This window comes from Belonocnema kinseyi, chromosome 2 (genome assembly GCF_010883055.1).
Source record: "Belonocnema kinseyi isolate 2016_QV_RU_SX_M_011 chromosome 2, B_treatae_v1, whole genome shotgun sequence".
NCBI lineage: Eukaryota > Metazoa > Arthropoda > Insecta > Hymenoptera > Cynipidae > Belonocnema > Belonocnema kinseyi.
In genome coordinates this window covers 54,561,682-54,580,754 of record NC_046658.1, presented here as the reverse complement: position 1 = coordinate 54,580,754, position 19,073 = coordinate 54,561,682, and the positions used below count along the sequence as shown (strand labels likewise).

General features: G+C 31.1%; 1 protein-coding gene across 3 annotated transcripts in view; it reads right to left on the bottom strand.

Moving 5' to 3' along the window:
* LOC117166885 (alpha-tocopherol transfer protein-like) overlaps nt 1-18,165 on the bottom strand; it is a 67,773-nt gene extending 49,608 nt beyond the window's left edge. For 2 of the 3 annotated variants that reach the window (XM_033351307.1, XM_033351311.1), the window contains exons 1-3: nt 17,918-18,165; nt 17,371-17,437; nt 7,824-7,932 (exon numbers count right to left, since the gene is read on the bottom strand). In XM_033351307.1, the coding sequence (XP_033207198.1) occupies nt 7,824-7,835 (12 nt within the window). In that variant the 5' untranslated portion in view covers nt 7,836-7,932; nt 17,371-17,437; nt 17,918-18,165. The remainder of the gene's footprint in view (nt 1-7,823; nt 7,933-17,370; nt 17,438-17,917) is intronic. The other variant, XM_033351308.1, reaches the window with a different exon arrangement.
* Between the last annotated feature and the right edge of the window lie 908 nt (nt 18,166-19,073).

Here is a 19,073-nt window from a genome sequence, read left to right as displayed (position 1 = left end):
GGCGCATACTTTGAATAAAATATTTGTTATCATTCTCTTGAAATAAATGTGTTTTTTTCTTGAAAAAATACCGGTTTCATATGTATACACCTGGTATTTAATAATCGCGGTAGACCCACACGCGTAAACCGCATGATGAAGTCCTTATATTTTTATTCGATAATATTCAGAAAAAAAACCATTTAAAACCCGTAATAATAAATTATTAGATGTTAGGATTTCTACTCATTTTAAAAATAAAATCTTTTAAAAATCTTTGGAATATTTTGCAGAAAAATGAGTTTTTGGTATCGTTGTATTGGTAAGAGAAAGCTGCATCTAACTGTGTTAATAAAATCTAAAAATTATTAATATTTTTTGTAAAAAACGATTTTTTCTAGATGAGAAAAGTCGAAAAAGTTGAAAAATAAAACAGAAAAAGATAAACAAAGCACTTTGCGTGTCCTAAAAGTTGTACAAGGAAGGCAATACGTCATCAGCATACACATAAAAAAGAACCTAAAGAACTTTGTGTCTTCTTGCGTTGTAAAAGTGACCGAGTGCGACGCGAATTGACAAACGGAAAGAATCGCTTGCCCTTACATATCTTTTAGCCTTGTAAATCAGCTCGAACTCTGATCGGAAATCCACGGGAAATAAGTCCCGGCTAAATTCGGCTATACACTAGCGGCGATCGTTCGGGTAAGTTCGGAATAGCCATTAAATACACAATGTCCCTTACGTATGTTTTGATGTAGTATTTTGAGGATGTGCTCGAGCTCTTCGACAAAGGCATCGTCCGCAAGTGACTTTGTGTTATTTTTGCCTTGTATTTTTGACTTTCCATGACGAGTGAAACATCGCAAGTCCATTTTCTAATATAAATTGTTTGAAAAATCAATTTTTTATGGCAAAATATGAAAAAGCACTTTATTTTTACCCAAATAACATATCTTAATTATCCAAAATTTTATTCGATATTAAAGTTCTTTGGGCAAGAAGTTTTTCTCGATTTTCTCAGTTCGAGTCAGATTGGACTTATGTATCTTTTTAATTTGTGCGGCAGTAAAGTTCTCTAGAAACTCGATAAAATCCAGTAAAATAAGCAAAAATCATTTGAAATTTCTTTGATATAGATTAATATAAAATTTCCCATTAATTTTTTTTTGCACGTTTAAATCAAATGCTAGTGTGCGTTCACGTCTACATTTTTATTTTCTAATATTAAAAACGTAAACTATTCAAAAATCCACAATATATCATTTTTTAATATTAAGCATTATAAGAATATTTTAAATGTCTTCTATAACATAAGAAATAATTGATTCTATTTAGTTTAAGTGCACAAAGTTTCTTCATTTGAGATTAATTAAAAAAATGAGGTTTGTTTACTGTTCGATAAATCTTTAGTTTGATTAAATATTATATGGATCGTGTATATAAAGAAAAAAAAGTTTTTCGATGCTAGGGGAAAAATAGGAATTTATACAAAGGGGAAAAGCAGGGGATTAATTGTACACTGTACACTCTGGATTTGTATTCATAAAAATACGAAATACTAGCGAAGCAGATTGGAAATCTATTGTAAGTGATACATTCGTGCGGAAAATTCAAAGGCGTTTTGCATTCTTACAGAAATTTTTACACGAAACGCGTTCAACCATTTTCTCTTGGACGTCCCTTTTACGTGTAATGAGGAATTTGCCAATCGCTATTTAACTTATTTTTAATGACACTCATTACTTGGCTTTATTTCAGCTGTGAAACAGAGTATTGATTGTACAAAGACATCTTCATGAGAATTATCCAGTTAAATCCAATGAAGCCCAATACATTTTATCTGTCCTAAAAAAATGGCAAACTTGTTACTTTTATATAATTTAGAGTTTCTATTCCACAGAAATCTTTAACAAGATTTCGAAAATAAGCTTCTGTTTGCTATTAAGTTAGAGTAGACGTACCAGTTTTGATAATGGTAAGTATTTTCATGACCGTCATACCAAGATAACTTTTAGAAAATCACAAATGAAGAAGTCAATTTTGAACACACCAAACTCCCGCTTTCAGTCTAGTGCTGGGTTTGTCTTCAGAAAGCCTCGAACGGAATTGGGGGGGGGGGGGGGGGGGGGGGGGGGGGGGGGGGGGGTCGAAACGGAAACAGTCAGGGCCGCCTGAACCGTTTTCATTGGAATGTATGCTATTGCGCAATATACTTGACTGAGTAATCGCGCATTGCGAACCTTCCAAGACGACTGTCGCAACCGCTTTTGCCATGCGCCCTTCAGAAACTGTGGGCGCCAACAGTTTTAGGAAGGCCGAAGACGGCGTGACTGAAAGCGAGTTGAGTGTGGATGGTATCTTGAACTGTTAGCAAAAAAATATTAAAAATGAAAGATCCCTGTAATCAGCATATTTCCTAAGAATTAATAATATGAAGGTTGTCATGATATAAGGAATTAACCTACATTTTCCGAAAGTGAGATTATTAGGTAGAAAATTTTCAAAAGTCAAAATACACATCCACAAAAATGGCTTATTGTATAACTTGTTTTTCGATTTTACAAAAAGATCCAAAAAATGTATTAACGATAATGAGACCAAAATTATAGGCTTTTCTTTATATCGCTTCAATCATGGATTTTTTCGAAATGTTTAATTTTAGATCAGAACTTACTTTGTAGCTGTTAACAAGATTTTTCTCATGAAAATCATGTCTACAATTTAAAGCACCTAATTTTTTTACCATTTTAACGTAACCCGCTCCTGTGAGCAAAAGAATTCGAAGAAAAAGTTTGAACAATGTTTGTAAGGATCAACCTAATGCCACGAATGGCCAGTAATGCCACAGTACACTTAAGGATGTGCACTATGTACAATCAACCTGCAAAGTCACCAATCTTTAAAATTATTTAGAAAATCGAAAGATAGATCTATTATTAATGTCTTCAAATATTTACGAAAAGTTACCATTTTTATTTAATTCAAATAATCAACGGCTCATGTTATTCTTTGAAGAATTCTATGCAATTCTATGTGGGTGATATTTATTAAAATTCAAACTATCATTGTTTATTATAATAACAACTGTATGATTTCTAAATTATTAAAAAAAAATTAAACTCACCCACATATGATTGTAGAGAATCCTTCAAAAGATAAAATGAGGCCTTGATCATTAGGATCAAATAAGTATTATAAATATTTTCTAAAGAGAAAGCAAAAGCTAAAACTCTGAATAACTACTGTAAAATGAATAATTTTAACCTGCATTATTCTTTTTCTAGGCATGCCAGGAAGCCTACATCAAGATATACAAAAATTATTAATAGATCTTTTTTTGTCAATATACTGCTTCTTATAGATAAAATAGAATCCATTTACTTAATAGCCCATTCTTCGAAAAGGATAATGGCTATTGGCTATACTTTTATTTAAAAAATGTACTCAATCTTATTGTGCAAAGATGCTAGGCGACACGATCCATTGTGTTTGTTTCACAATGGATCGTGTCACAAAAGTTTGCTGCGTCGCGTCGTTCTCAGTACTTATAAAGACCGAGAAAGAAAAAGTGAACGTACATTTACAACAGAAACAAGGAATATGAAGCAAACGTAAATACAGATTGCATGGTCTGTAAAATTTGTTACGCAATGACCGAAACCCTGTAAAGTGGCTGTGAAGAAGACCACAAGAGGTATAAATAGGATGCAAAGTTGAAAGTTGAAAAAAAAAAGTTGAAAGGTGAAATTAATTCGCAATTGCAGCTGTTGAAAAAAGAAGACTTAAATATAGGTTGAAAGCATTTACCAAAGGAACTCAAACTTTTTTACAGTTTCATCTTAATGAGAAGGTACTGGTTATTTGTGAAAATTGAGTCGCCACTAACACTTCTGTATGCACTAATAGGTCCCCGAGGTTACTCTTTTTTGAGAGGTCAAAAAGAGGCCCCTGATTACGAATATCTTGTGTAAGATTTCGAAATATGGATCAATTTTTGTTTAAACAATTTTTTTAAATAATTTCATTATTTATAGACAAAAAAATGTATAAAATCATTTTTAATATGGTTGAGCAAAAATAAAACTTTCTTGCAATATAATAAAGAGAGATGGTCCTCAGGCACCCCAAACTAAACACAAAAACAAATTTTCAACATTGAAAAATTCCAATCTTTTATTTTTTTCAAAAGCGGTCATGGAAACATGAAAGCTAAGTAGATTTTAAGTGATTGTAAGATAGGTTATATTTTCGACCAACTTGAAATAACCAATAAAATTTTGTTTTAAATAACCCCCAAAAAAATGAAAATTTTGAATTATCTTGAAAACGCTGAGATAAGCGAAAACTGACAACATTTTCAGCGGTTTTATATGGGGGTAATCCTCAACCCCCTCAACGTAGACTAGTCAAAAATCGTTTAAAATTCGAAAAAAATCCAAAATTTTGAATTACCTCTAAAAGGGCCACAGATACGTGAAAAGTAAAAAAAATTTTTTGGGTTTTTGATGAAGTGAATCGCTTTATACTAAGATTAATCAAACAATGATGATAAATATTACACTGAACAAATATTAATAATTTTTAATAAAAAAATTATTTAAACACATTCCATTCGTTTTTAGAAAAAAATGGTTTACACAAATTTCATGTGTAATAATGGAATATTATTGTGCCAATGTTAATAAATATTTCGCTAGACTAATAGTAATATTTTTTAGGACAAAACACGAATTTTCGAGAAGCAAAATTATTTTAACAAATTGAATTTCTTTAAATAATTACAAATTAATTGAAGAATGATAATTAATATTCCACTAGAGCAATATTAATAATTCCATATAAAAAAGACCAAAAAGACAGTGGTCAAAAGGTCTAATTCATGAAGAATGGACATTTTTGGTTTTAAGGGTAGTTTTCAGGTACTGGTGGGGGTGTATTAGGGGTATCAAGCCCATATGTCTAATAGATTTAATTCTTTGTTAGATAGTTCTCTACAGGCCCCCATACTTTCCCGTCAAATTTTTTCGGGCCGAAAACATTATTCTAAAAACTCAAAAAAGTGATTTTTTCCCATGCATTGTGCTTGGGGAACTTCAAGTCAAAACCGGCACCTGTTAAAGTAAAAAAATTTTTAAATTAGGGAATTTCTTTTTTCACATTTGGAATAAAATGAAGGGGGGGGGGGGTCGATGTCCTCTAGCATGCACAAAAAATTTGCCATGCATTTTTGGACGAGTTTATTAATCAGTGTTTTTTGAGAAACGATTCTTGCTTTATCCATTTAAAATTCATTTTATTCAATGAAAAAATTTCATTTTTTGATAACTATACACAATGTGAAAAAATATTGAAGAGACAACATTTTCATCTCACAAAGATAAACAAATTTACTCAAAATAATTTGTTTCATGAGACCCATCTTTTTCGTTTTAATCGTGAAAAATGTTATTTAAAATAAAATATTCCGTTTTTAGTCAAACTATATAAGGTACAAACAAATTAATTTTAAAAAATCGTTCAACCAAACAATTTTTAAGTTTAAATCTAAAATTTTTTGAAAAACGACAGAAGCTGCCAAAAATGGATTGATAAAAGTTCTTTCCCAAAAAATATATACAAATTTGTTAAAAGTCGGTTTTTTTATGGGGTGCATGCTTTTGGCAAAATTTCAACAAATAACAATAAAAGAAGAAAAATTTAATTTTTGGAAAATCGACACCAGACACGAAAAATGGTAAGGCACAAAATTATTCGCCTGAATCATATCCACAAATTTTCTAAAAAATATGTTTTGAGATGACATGTAGTTTTTGTTTTAATCGTGAAAAATAATATTAACAAGATAATAAAAATACCCCTGTTTTAATACCAATGCACATAATGAATTATATTAATATACATTTATTTAAACAATACATTTTTCAGGGTAGCTGCAAATAAAGATTAATACCAAATAAGGAATAAATGTTAAAGTTGGGAAGTACAAAAACCGAGCTCGTAGTGCTATGTAAATATATTATCTAGCGCAAAGCGCGAGATCCATCAGATGCTCACACTGGGCGCGCTCAAACTTGCGAGCTGTGCGCGCAACGCTCAAGGAGAACGCGCCCGCGCACAAGAATGAGTTTATCATCTTCTTAAAGTTGTTTTGATGAATTTGAAATAAATTATATTATAATTACAAATTTTCACTTTGTAGTCATTTTTTAACGATGTCTAACATGAAATGTAGCATAAATATAGTAAACAAGTTGTAAGTACGTATGCTGCTTTTTCAAGGGAAAATGCATATCATGGAGTGTAATTTGAATTTATCAAAAATTCACTATTTTGAATGTGCAAACCCAAATACATACAGTGATCCATAGATGTGCAATTGCTGGCATAGACAAACTAATATGTTGCTAGTCTGGACAAGCTAATTTACTGCTAGTCAATCGGCCTTGTCAAATCTATTTCAGATGGTTGACGTTAAGAATGATTTCAAAGACTGCCTAGATGAGGAAAAATATCTTTGTTTTCAATGTTCATTCTTCTTTCTCGTTTATACGTTCAAACACATTGGATATTTTTGGAAATGTGCACCATAACTTTTGGATTCAATACTTAAAAAATTGTTTGGTCCTGGTAGGCTAGCCAGCATCGTATTAGGGTCCAAAAAACAGGCTTGATGGTTAAGAGTAAATAATTTTTTTTAAATTTTTTACTTGATTTTTTATACTTTTAAACTGCATGGGTCTTTTTGGAAATATACAAAAAATATTTTGATGAGACACTTAGATTTTTTTCGGTATGTCGAATTATCTAGGACCGGATTAGGGACCGAAAAGACTGACTAGATTATGAGACGAAAAATTAGTTTTTTCATTTTCATTTTTTGACTTTGATACTTTTAGGCACCCTAACTATTTTGGGAAATGTGCAAAGGAATGTTTACTTTTATTACTGAAATTTGTTTATCATTGAGGGCTAGCGAGCACCCGATTAGGGTCCGAAATGACCGTCTACATAAGACGGTCTAGACAATGCCCTCACTGGACGCAAGTCTGCCTCAATAATTTTCTACATAGATTACTTATGATGTTATGAACTATTTTTTAACCTGTAAAGTTTCGTGGGTAGAAAAATGGTCGATTTGTTAAACATTTTGTTTAATAATGTCTGTTACGAAAAAGCTAAAACATAAGGTATAATTTTGATCGTAACGGTCATTATTGAACAAATTGTTCAAACAAAAATTGCTAAAGCTTAAATAAAGTAAACAAAATATAAAAACGTAATTTTTTAGGGGAAAGTAACCCATAAACTTAACGTTGTGTTGAAAAAATATGTGGGCACAAATCTCTGATGGACTAAATTATTCTGATTTTTACTACATTGATGATGAAAATTGTTGACAATAATTAATCTGTAGATTTGAAGAATGAAAATTTAAAAATTGAGAAAATCCACACATCCAAAAATTAAAAAAAAAAAATTTCAAATCAACTGTAGATTACAATTTTATTGCAACGTTGTCAGAAAAAAATTATTGCTATACGTAGATTTCTCGTCATTACTGAAAAAATAATACATGTCTGCATATCAAATAAAATATTCATTGCAAATATTCAAAAGCTTAGAAGTTGATTGTCAACTTATGCAAGTCCTTCGAAAGAATTATGTTGAATAAAAAATACAAGCAGTTTGTGTTATTATCGAGAATAAAGAAATAAAAATAAGTGAAATTAATATTTTAAATCGTTTCTTGGAAGTTATCTTTCTGACTCTGGAGGAAACGATTCAATATATTACGCGCTAATTATAAGCTACATAATCAAGGCGAGAATATTGTTCTCACTTACCACGAGCAACATGACTTGCTGGTCTATATCGCCGTCTCGTCACAAAATTTCCATCCTCAGATTAACACTGGCGTGACAAAATACTCTTCATCTTATCATTTCTTTGTTACTGAAAAAGCATTGATTAATGTCGTTAAATTTGAATTTTAAATATAATTAAATTCTTTATATGTAAAGAAAAAAAAAAGAAAAATCTTAAATACATAACATTGTTTGTATTAAAAAGTAATAAATTAAGTCAATATACTTAAGATCACAATCACCTCCAGGAATAAATTTTACCTTTAAATAGAATAAAAACGCTGCAGTAAGTTTATCTGACGAAATATAAAAATTTATTTGACGAAAATATTTTTTTGTCATAATGTGATATGCCAAACGTCTGCGTCTAGGTTTACTGAAAAAATTTTCTTCGCAAATTTGAAAATCCTCGCGGTATTCATTTTTTTTAAATGGTCTCACTTTATTTAAATGTTGTTAACGAAAAAATCATTCACCTACACATACAGAATACATAGGCTGCAATTTAGTTAGTTTATACTTTATAGTGGACACTCAGCTAATTTCAATCCTTTACTTTCGTTCAACAAACCTTTAGTTTCTGTTGTCCTCAATGAAGACTACAAATATTGTAAACAAACACTTTAAAGTATAAATTAACCGATGTGCAGCCTATGAATTCTGTGAGTTTAGGTGAGTCATTCTTTGGTTAAAATCATTTGAATAAAGTCAAACGATTTAAAAAAATAAATAACGCCAGGATTTTCGAATTTATGGAGGAAATTTTTTCGGTGAACCTAGACGCAGCCGTTTGATATATCGCATATGTCAAATAAATATTTTGGTCAGGTAAATTTTATCTTAGAAGTCAATAATTTATTCTTGTTTTTTGTGAAAAGAGAAGATTTTTTTACTGTAAAACATTTTTTTTTTAACACGACATTTAAAATTGGTGTACGTAAAATTGACAAATGGCTTTTTCAATCATATTTTCTATCTCATAATGAAATATGAACTATTAAAAATTTGCAATATGTTTTCATAAAATAAGTGTGAATTGTAATATTCTGTCCAATTATGAAAATTTTTAATAAGGACATTTTTATGTTGTACACATTTTATAACTGAAATTTGCCTAATTTGTCTCCTTAGGATTCAAAAATTGTGAAAGTTAATCATTTTTTTTGTTCTTGGCGTTTCAAATTTTCTTTTAATTTCTAACAATTTTGTAATTAGAGTGCTTTTTTATAATTACACATTTACGTAAATGTAATATTATCTTCTTTTAATATTTAGTAATTGGGTAATAAATTTACAGTTGGTTTAAATCTCTTGCACTGAGTTACCCATTTGGTAATTCGAATTAGATCAAATGTTTCTTTAACGTTTGTTAGATGACACTACTAGTCGCAAATGACAGTATCAGGAATCTCTTTATAGTGCCGATGTTTATAATGCTAAATGCAAAGCGTTAATTTTCTAGGAAAAAAAACTTAATTTACGACTATTTATGTCTTCGCTGCAGTTAATATGTTGATTCAAATGGTAATTAAAAACCTGATTTATCGAGTAGTGCTAATAAAAAAAACACTACTTCTAAGCAGTTATGCTAAAGTAATAAAATATTATAGCGGACTTTGATGAAAAATTTATCAAATTTAATAATTGTCATTTTATGTTAAGATCAAATAGTCTCATAGGTATAAAAAACGTACATTCCTCAAATTCTTTATTTTTAGTGCTCTTTCAATTATTTACAGATATATGCGAATTATTTTCGAATTATCAGACAGTCCATGCTCATGCTAATGTCACAGAATCATTTACCAGCAGCAGCAAAGAGCAACAAAATGCTCCAGCGGCAGCGTGTTTCGACTTCAACTCGCTGCCATTTCTGCAATTTTTGACCAGTTCTCTTTAAATTTTCAGAAAAACTTTCTCAAAGTCTTATTTCAAAAACTTATTTCAAATAATATTTTTTCGATGACTGTCCCACTGGTAAAAGTTGGCAAAACGTGCTTTTCGTCCGGAATCAATTTGCTATTAATTAAAAACAAACATATTCGCGTTTTAAACAAAGAGCGTTGTTTATAGTCATCGCTTATATATTGAGAATACACTATACAAATTTCAAGCATTTTTATCAGCAAACGGCTGAAGAATCGCGAGTTGTGTTTTATGATACAAAAATCGATTTAAGAATCGGAAACATTTTCTAAGTTTTTATTTTTTATCTTAAGTTATAATTATCGAATAAAAAAGTTTTATAAGAAAAATTTGTATGTCGCGTCAAGCTGAATACGAACGTATATTTTATTTTACGTTTTGACCACTTTTATTATTGATACATTTTTGCGACTGAACAATACTTTTATGCGGTTTCGAGCGCTTGTCGAGTTGTTGCATCCGTCATCTCAATTATTCATTCTTTGGATGTTACTATGTAAAGACTACGTAGAAGTAGGTATACTTGGTATGAATAGTCGTAGATGCTTGAAATATATGTAAGCACTTAAATCCATGAAAATAATTGCATGGCCGGGGATAAAATAATAAACGAAAAAAAATGTATTACCTATGTTAATATTCCTTACCTACTTTGTATCGAATGTTCTTCTTCCGTTAAAAAATCTATGAGACTGGTCGACGATGGCAATATTATCAGTCTAATAAACTATACAATTTCCATTTTTCATCCCTTTATAGAAAATACTTTGCAGTTTGAATTTTCATTTTAACAAGTACTCTCGACGATGTTCATTTATCAATAAATTAAAATTAAAAAAATTCAACTCTTTCATTTAAAAAATCTTCAATAACTGTCCTGTGACAATAATAAGCTTTATTTGCTATTAGTTTGTTTTATTATAAAAATATCTCAGTATTAAAAAAAAGCTTGATATAAAGAAATAAAAGCATTTTAATTTGGGAAAATGCAGACAAAGGAGTGTTACCGGGTGAAATTTCTGCATATAAAAATGATTTTTTGTACCAGATAAAGTTTCAATATTGGTTGGACAAGTTATTACATAATGAATCACGTACACTACCAGATCCTATAATGAAAAATTTGTTTGGGAGAATGAGTGCCAGTAGTTTTCCCGGTATACAACATAGTTGATTTTTTTATTCTCACACATATACTTGTCTGATTGAAGAAAATGCAGTTTTAACAAATTCTTTATCCATAATTTTAACAACCGAAAGCAAGGAAATATTTAAAAATCTATCAAAATGTTCCGAATTTTCTGTCAATTAATTTTGGTATAACCCGCGTAGAAATAGCCCGGTTTGACCCGACCAGAAGAAGGTTTCTGACCAGAATCTGACCAGGTCGAACCGGGATACTATTTTGTTAATTGCCCGGCCAGGATCTGACCGAGTTCCCACCGGGACCCAGTCGGGCCAAAAATGGTGCATAATAGAAGTATCATAACCTTAAAAACATCTAAAGAAATATCCACAAATGACTGGCGTAAGTGGGTCGTTTGTGAATATCTGACAGGCGAAAGACCAATTTTTTGTGCTTTAGGTGTTTTTTTACTAATTATGAAAGAAAAATTAAACTAATTTTAATTCTATGGTTTCCCACTTTTGGTTCTGCAGTTCCCAGACTTACTGTGACTGCGAAATCGTTGACCAACTTATTTTTATTTTCAAACATTTAGTTTCCCAGTGAAATTATACTTATTTTTTTTGTGATACGATTTTTGTTTATTTTTAATGTATCTATGTATTATCTTGAATAACTATAAAACATAATAAGAAGAGAAATAACTTTTTCCGAACGAGGCTTTGAATTACATTATCATGCTTGCACGTAATAACTATTCGGCGACTTCCGGAGTCTTTAATGCTAAAAACGCAGTAAAACGTCAGTTGACGCCAGCTTATCCGTTAAGAAATTTGTTAAATTTCACAAAATTGTATCCAATTTTCTGGAGCAAGCGGATTATTTATAAAGGTAAGTGAATTATTTTGTTAATAAGTAATCATTATTAATATTCTTCAACGTTAATGTTAAATCAATTTTCTAAACCGGTTTCATAGGTTAGGATGTCACGTGAAACCTCTGAAATTTATTTTATCACTTTTAAAAAAACCTATGCAAACTAAATTACGCTTAAGGTAAATTTGTTATGCAATTTAACTTTAATTTCTTACAATGCAATTTCTTACAGAAACTTAAGGATCATAACCTAAATTTTAGTACTTAAATTGAATCAATGTTTGTAGTCAATATATTTATTGTTATGAATGCAGTTCTAAAATTGAAATCCCAACATCTTTTTACAGGTGGAAATAAATGCTGACAAAGGTTCTTATCTCTCCCAGTTGGTAAAATATGTTCTTTGTGGTAAAAAAAGCTCCAGTAATATGCGATCGAGGAACCCAGTCAAAAACCGGTCGGATTCCGACCGGGTTACCCTATTTGTATCCGGGATCTGATCGGGTAACCCGTCCGGGAGCCGACTGGGTACCCCCGGCCTGGATCCGACCAGCGCAGCATGACTTAACCATTCAGAATCCGACCGGGCAGCCTGACCAGATTCCGGATACAAGCAGGGCAACCCTGCCGGAATCCGGCCGAACCCGGGCATAATTTCTACACGGGAACTGTGAAGAATATTTATATAACATGATTTTCTCAGTAATTTGTTATATTTTTACATTATCATCAGAGAAGGTCTTAGATTTGTGTAAAATTTGACCCCACCACCGGTTTTTGTCAAATGTCTATGTTTTGACAACCCCTGAACCCGAAAAACAGGGTTTTTACGAATGTGTCTGTATGTATATCTGTCAGTGACCACGATAACGTATGAAAAAATTATTCTATTATATTAGCCTTTGCTAGACTCTCTGAGTGTCAGAAATTAAAGATCGGTTTCGTTATCCAGCTATTTTGAACAAAGATTTAAAAAGTTAGAGCATTTTGAAAATTGTTGAGACTATTTTTTGTTAAGATTCGAAAATTCTACGTGCGGCTAATCATAGTACTCGAAAATTCAAACCATTTATTTTCATGATATTTTTCGATGAGAAAGAAAATGTCCAGAATTATAGCATTTTTTAAATTTAAAAAAAGAACAAAGAAAATTTGCATTTTAAGCCAAAAAAGGCGCAATACAAAAAAAGTCAAGAAAAGAGAAATGTTGCTTTTTAAAAGCCCCATAAGATCACCATAACAACTTTTTAAATTTTTTTGAAACATGAAAAATTCAAATTTTCATAGCACAAAAAATAATGAAAAATAAAAAATTCCATTTTGCGGCCAAAATATGCAAGTTACAAAAAAATATGAATAGATTGAAAAAATTACACAAGGTGATAGCATGTAAAAAGGCTTGCATTAAAAAGTATTGGACAATTTCATGCATCCAGTGGTAACTTGAGAAATATTGAATATTTCTGGATCTCCTTTTTGTCCACACCCATTTTGCTGTGGTGAAACATAACGTTTTTAATTTTTTATTATGATTTTATATTTTTGTAATTGATAATATTTAAAAGGGAATATTTTACGATAAAGAGATGTATTCTTGTGTACAATTCTATTAGATTTTGCACATTTCACGCTTTTCGAGCGTGTTCCAATGCTTCAAATGCAAATTGTATTTTTTATTTAGTTGATGTTCCGTTTGGCAGCTACGATCGGCTTTGAAAAGGATTCTAATCTGATTATTTTCAGCGCCTAATCAGGACTAAAAAATGAAAAACAGAAAAGGCATTCTTAGGTATTCAAAATTTTTTATACCTTTTAATGCAAGCCTTCTTACCGGGCATGCATTACTAGACGAAGAGTGTTCGCCCAAAAAGGATTTTAAAATTTGTTATTCATAATTTTTAGATAGGACAAGTAGATTTTTTTAATCCTGAAGACTAAAATTAAAAATAAAAAATAGTTTTTTGTAAAAACGACACAAGAGATAAAAAAATGAAAAACAAAAAGTTATTCAACCAAAAATGATGTACATATTTTGTTATAAACTCTTGTTATAAAAATATATTATACAAAATTTAAATTTGTGGAAAAACAGCAAGGGCTACAACATTATATTTAACAACATTTTTCACCTAAATTATATCTAAAAATTTGCGTCGTTTAAATCGTGAAAAATAACATAAAAAGCAAACAAACTAATTTTATGAAGAAATAATACAATTTTCCATAAAATTTTAGATAGCGATTTTTCATAGAAATGATACATTTTTCAAGATAGCTGAGAATAAAAATGCGTGGAAAATAAGTTGCAAATATTAAAGTCATCATGAAAAATAAAATTTGTACATTATTTTGCATTATCTGAATAAACACAACCAGATCGAGGTACGTAAATAAATATAATATAAATACAGTTAACATAATAGCTTTTAACATCATCAATTACACTACAAAAATCCATTGAATTTTACATCTCTGGTGGATGTACATAAAAGGACCTTCGTGTATCGGAGTAAGTTTACGAAAATTTGTAAAAATCCACCTAGCGATGAATTTTGCAGTTGAAGCTGTTGTAATATTCCAATTCGGCTGGTAATTTTATACACGATAAAGTCACATTCATTATGTGAAAAAATAAAATGAAATAAAATTGATTAAAGCTACAGGATTCAGAAGCTCAAACTATATACGATTCCATGGAGCTTGAAGAAACACAAGTCGGACACACGTTACCACCTACCTTACATACATAAGATACTATGGGTATTTTTTTGAAGTACATATATTCTGCAACAAAAAGATGAAATATACGTTTTGAATAGCCAAATTGTTTCCGTTTCAATAGTAGAAAATGGAAAAGGCAAAATAGGAATAACTCGAATTTTATCTATTTTTGTGCGAAAGTAGTCAACAAAGTTGAAAATAGTTCTCTTTTCCTCACATGAACAATCACAATGCACCAAAATTAGAGGATGAAGGTGTCGATAAACAACGAAAACGAGAGACGCTTTCGTATTGTAATTTTCTTTCTCAGGAAAGTAATTCTACCGAGGTATGGTATTTTTACACGCTGCGACTGAATATTCCCTTCTGAATGTAAAGTTCGTACGAGTGAATGTGTAAGTTTGTTATTATCGAGTGTGTAATATTACTCTGATCTTCGTGGGTCCTTTTATTTACATCGCTAGAGGATGTAATTTCACACACTTTTGTAAAATCACACATTGGAGTGTGTGATATTTACAATGATACAATATATTATTTTCCGAAACTTTGTATTTTTACGTAAATATTTTTTTACAGTGTATAAAATAAGTACGTAGTACCATCTATTTTTTGACATAGTGGTTCTTAAACTGAGCATCGAAATAAGACACAAAAAATAATAATTAGCTCAATCTCTTGCAAATTATTCCCCTGAAAAGTTTTTTTTGTTTCTCCTGTCAAATCAGGTTCAATGAAGTTTTAGTTTTAGAGTTCCTTTTTTTTAGTAATATACTAAAGAGTATTTTTTGCCTGAAAACAAAAATTCACGTTTTCAGCCAAAACGACACAAAATACGAAGAAAGGGGAAGATGCAACATTATTTCTCTAAAATAATTGTAGACAAATATCAGTTGACCCTTTTTTTATCTCGCGCTATTTTCGAGAATTTCGGGCAAATATGTATTAAATGCTCTAAGATTTTAGTTACCGCAACAATAAAATTTTATAGTAAAATAAAGAAAAAAAATAATTCCAGAGTTTCAAAAACGTTTTTGTGGAAAATGTATGGAGTAAGATAGAAAAAATAAATATCGATTATTTTAAAAACACAGACCTAAAGAAAAAACTTGTTATGAAAGTTGTTCAAACTATTAAATTGTGTTCTTCCTTTGTTTTTTATGATACCCTTAAATAGTATTATTGAGAAAAAATAAATTCCAAGGGATTTTATACATATTTTCGCAAAATTCTCCAAAATAACTCGAGATAGAAGAAACTATCAACAGAAATGTATTTAGAACATTTTAGGAGAAACAATTTTTTCATGTTGTGTTACTTTCAAAAAAATGTGAATTTTCGTTTTTTAGACAGAAACAATGTTTTCTCTGAGGGCGCAAGCAAAGGGTGAGTTTTCATCATTAAGTTTGGACGAATGTATAAAAGGATCAAGATAAAAACGGCGGAGTTCTAAGTAAATTGACTATGAATATTGTTAGAAAAACTCCAGCAATTTTGTTAATTTTAAACTTTGTTTCAATCTTTCAACGTATTTCTATAGAGGACGGGAAATTTTGTCCGAATTATGAATAAAAAGATAATGCCTGTATTAGACTAAAAGATATTACATTTCTACAAAATGTTTGACTATTTTTTGAGATTCTGTGTTTTCAAGTTTTAAAATTTAAATACAGTAAAATCTTTGAAAAGCCCTCCCTTCTATAGCCCTTCCGAGAATCGACGCCGCACCGCAAGTAGATGTGACAGAAGCTGCGTGGAGGCTGCGCTTGTCATTCAGGTGAGCACTCAAACGTGAACAAACAAAACCGAAGCAGGCTATAATGAGTTAGTTCCCACCAACTGCCAGCCCTAAAATCTGCGCTATAGAAGAGTTTCTCTGAACTTAGAACTTTGTAACAAAAATTGTTCGGCAGTTCGGCAAGATATGTGCTGCCCAAGGGAGAAACAACTCCTAAAAATTCGGTCTGGCGGAGGTGGATTACCTCGCATAAATATGAAATTCCTTTCAATACACGAATTACCTAGGATTATAAATGGGTTGTTTAAGATTATTAGTAGATGAAACAAGTCGATTATTGGGATTACAAATGTATTAGCAGTTATTAACTATATTAGATTGTTTGGATTGCATCGAGATAAAGGTGTAGCTTGTCTTATGTAAGATTAAAAGTCGATTACCTTTGATTGTTTTGGATTGCCTGGGATCACAAGCGGATTACCTCAAATTATTCTGGATTACTATTGGTTACAAAAGGATTATCTGAGGTGCAAGTTGATAACCTAGGATTACGGGTGGATTACGAAGTATTACTAGCAGAATGTCTAGAATTAGACTAGATTACATAGGATTGTAGTGGATTAGCTGGGATTATAAGTGAATTACGTATTATTATGAGTTGATATCATAGGATCACGGATGGGTTACGAAGTATTGCAAGCAGAACGTCTAGAATTAGACTGGATTACAGAGGATTGTAGTGGATTAGCTGGGATTACAAGTGAATTACGTATTATTATAAGTTGATATCATAGGATTACGGATGGGTTACGAAGTATTACAAGCAGAATTTCTATAATTAGACTGTAGTACCTGGTATTTCGAGTGCATTACCCGTGGTTAAAAGTGGATTACTACAAGTTAAAAATATATTTCTCTGCATTACGAGTATCTTGCTAAAGATTAAAATTGCATTACTTTAAATTGCAAGTTTACTACATGGGATTACTTGTGGTTTACTTGAATAACTCTGATTACTTGGATTATGGCTGGATTTCCTAGGATAACATGTGGATTTCCTGGGATTCCAAGTAGATTACTTCGGAATGCAAATGTATTATCTATTATTAGAGTGCATTACTTAAATTTATCCAGATTACCTTTTCGGATTACCAAGGGGTCCAGCGGATTACCATATTTGTTTTCCCCACGCTGTCGTCTTATTCCCTTTAAAAAAAAAACATATTTGAGTGGCAAATAATACTGTGACTTGAGCATGGAACGCTTGTTCGATTTAAAATGGATCGGTCTGTGCTATATAATATAGTGTTACGTTTTACAATTCTATTGATGCCTTCTTTGGCCTATGGTAATAAAACTACAGTTATGGTGGTGCCTAAATCATTATACCATGTATTCTATACCCGAAATTACAATAAAACAACCGTTTCAGAACATTTTTCAAGAAATTGAACTCGATCTAGACACACTTATTTAGAGTTTATCACTGCAGTCAATCTTTTCTCACAGTTAGTAGAATTCCAATCAACCCTTCAGTACAAAGACCAATGGAAAACTGTCTAAACTGTTGCGGATAGTATTGAAGAGTCGTAGAGTGGATTCCTTGCTGGCAGTGCACGCGATACCTATAAGATCCTAGTATAGCAACCGGTTCCCACATGGATTTGCAAACAACTCTCAACTGACCTGTACGCGACTGGAATTTTATCTTCTACATCCAAGTTCGCGCTCCTACTTTTTTCTTGTTTTGGTCTCTCTGCTCTTACTTTATTTGTAGATGGAAAATTTAGCGATAAGAAGCCGGACCCTTTGAAGTGAACTTGAGGCCAGTGCTTCTTGTTTTTTTTCTCTGCATATGGTTTTTCGCAGATCACGCACGAAACTAGCCTAAGAACTAACCACCAGTTGTTATTTACGTTGTTCCACGCAGATGAAAAGTCGTCAGAGGACTGTGGATAAACATGCTCAAACCTCGTGGTAAAACCTTTCCGCATTTGTAATCCGTACCCGAGAAAGTTGCGTGGCAGGCTGTAATCGCTTTTTATAAGAGTAAACTTGGTGAGCTTGTTACCTCATACATTGACTAGGCGCATGATTCGTTATGGAGAAAGAGCGTATGAGAATTACTAGAAGTGGGAGATTATTCAACTGCAGGGACGCATAAAAATATTTTGGTCTTTAGAAGATCGAGAAAAATCGGGTAGTTTGGAATCATAATAAAATTTTTGGTTTTAAACATTTAATGTCCTGATGAATTTTACACTTAAAAAAGAATAACCAAATTTTCATTAAAAAATAAAACTAAATAAAATATATTCCCAACGAATAATTAAATTTGTAACCAAAAATATGAATACATGATCACAATGGAAAACAGTTGACAACTACATAACTCATATTTGCACTAAAAATCATATACATTACATCTTCTTACATATATATTTCAATGTATTTGCCATCGTACAATGATTTCATCAACTTTTCAGAGTTTCTACTAAATCCCAATTGCGAAATTCTTTAATTTTCCCTGACATTTCCCTGACTAGTTTTCCGTTTTTTCTGACCATTCTAAATTGATCTTTTTATGCATAAAAAAATCTTTCCTCTAGGAGTTCAATTACGTTAATTTAAACAATGCTTCTCCTAAATTTAGTGTCAACACTGTTAATGACAACAGTCACTCATAATTTTCCAATTGGTTATCCACAATTTACCTGGGACTTCAAATACACAACTTACGTAAAATACATAAATATTTATCGAAATAGTTGAATTTGAAACTCAAAACTATCAATTTTCAAACAAAAATGTTAGAACTAAATTTCCAATTAAAACATCTTTC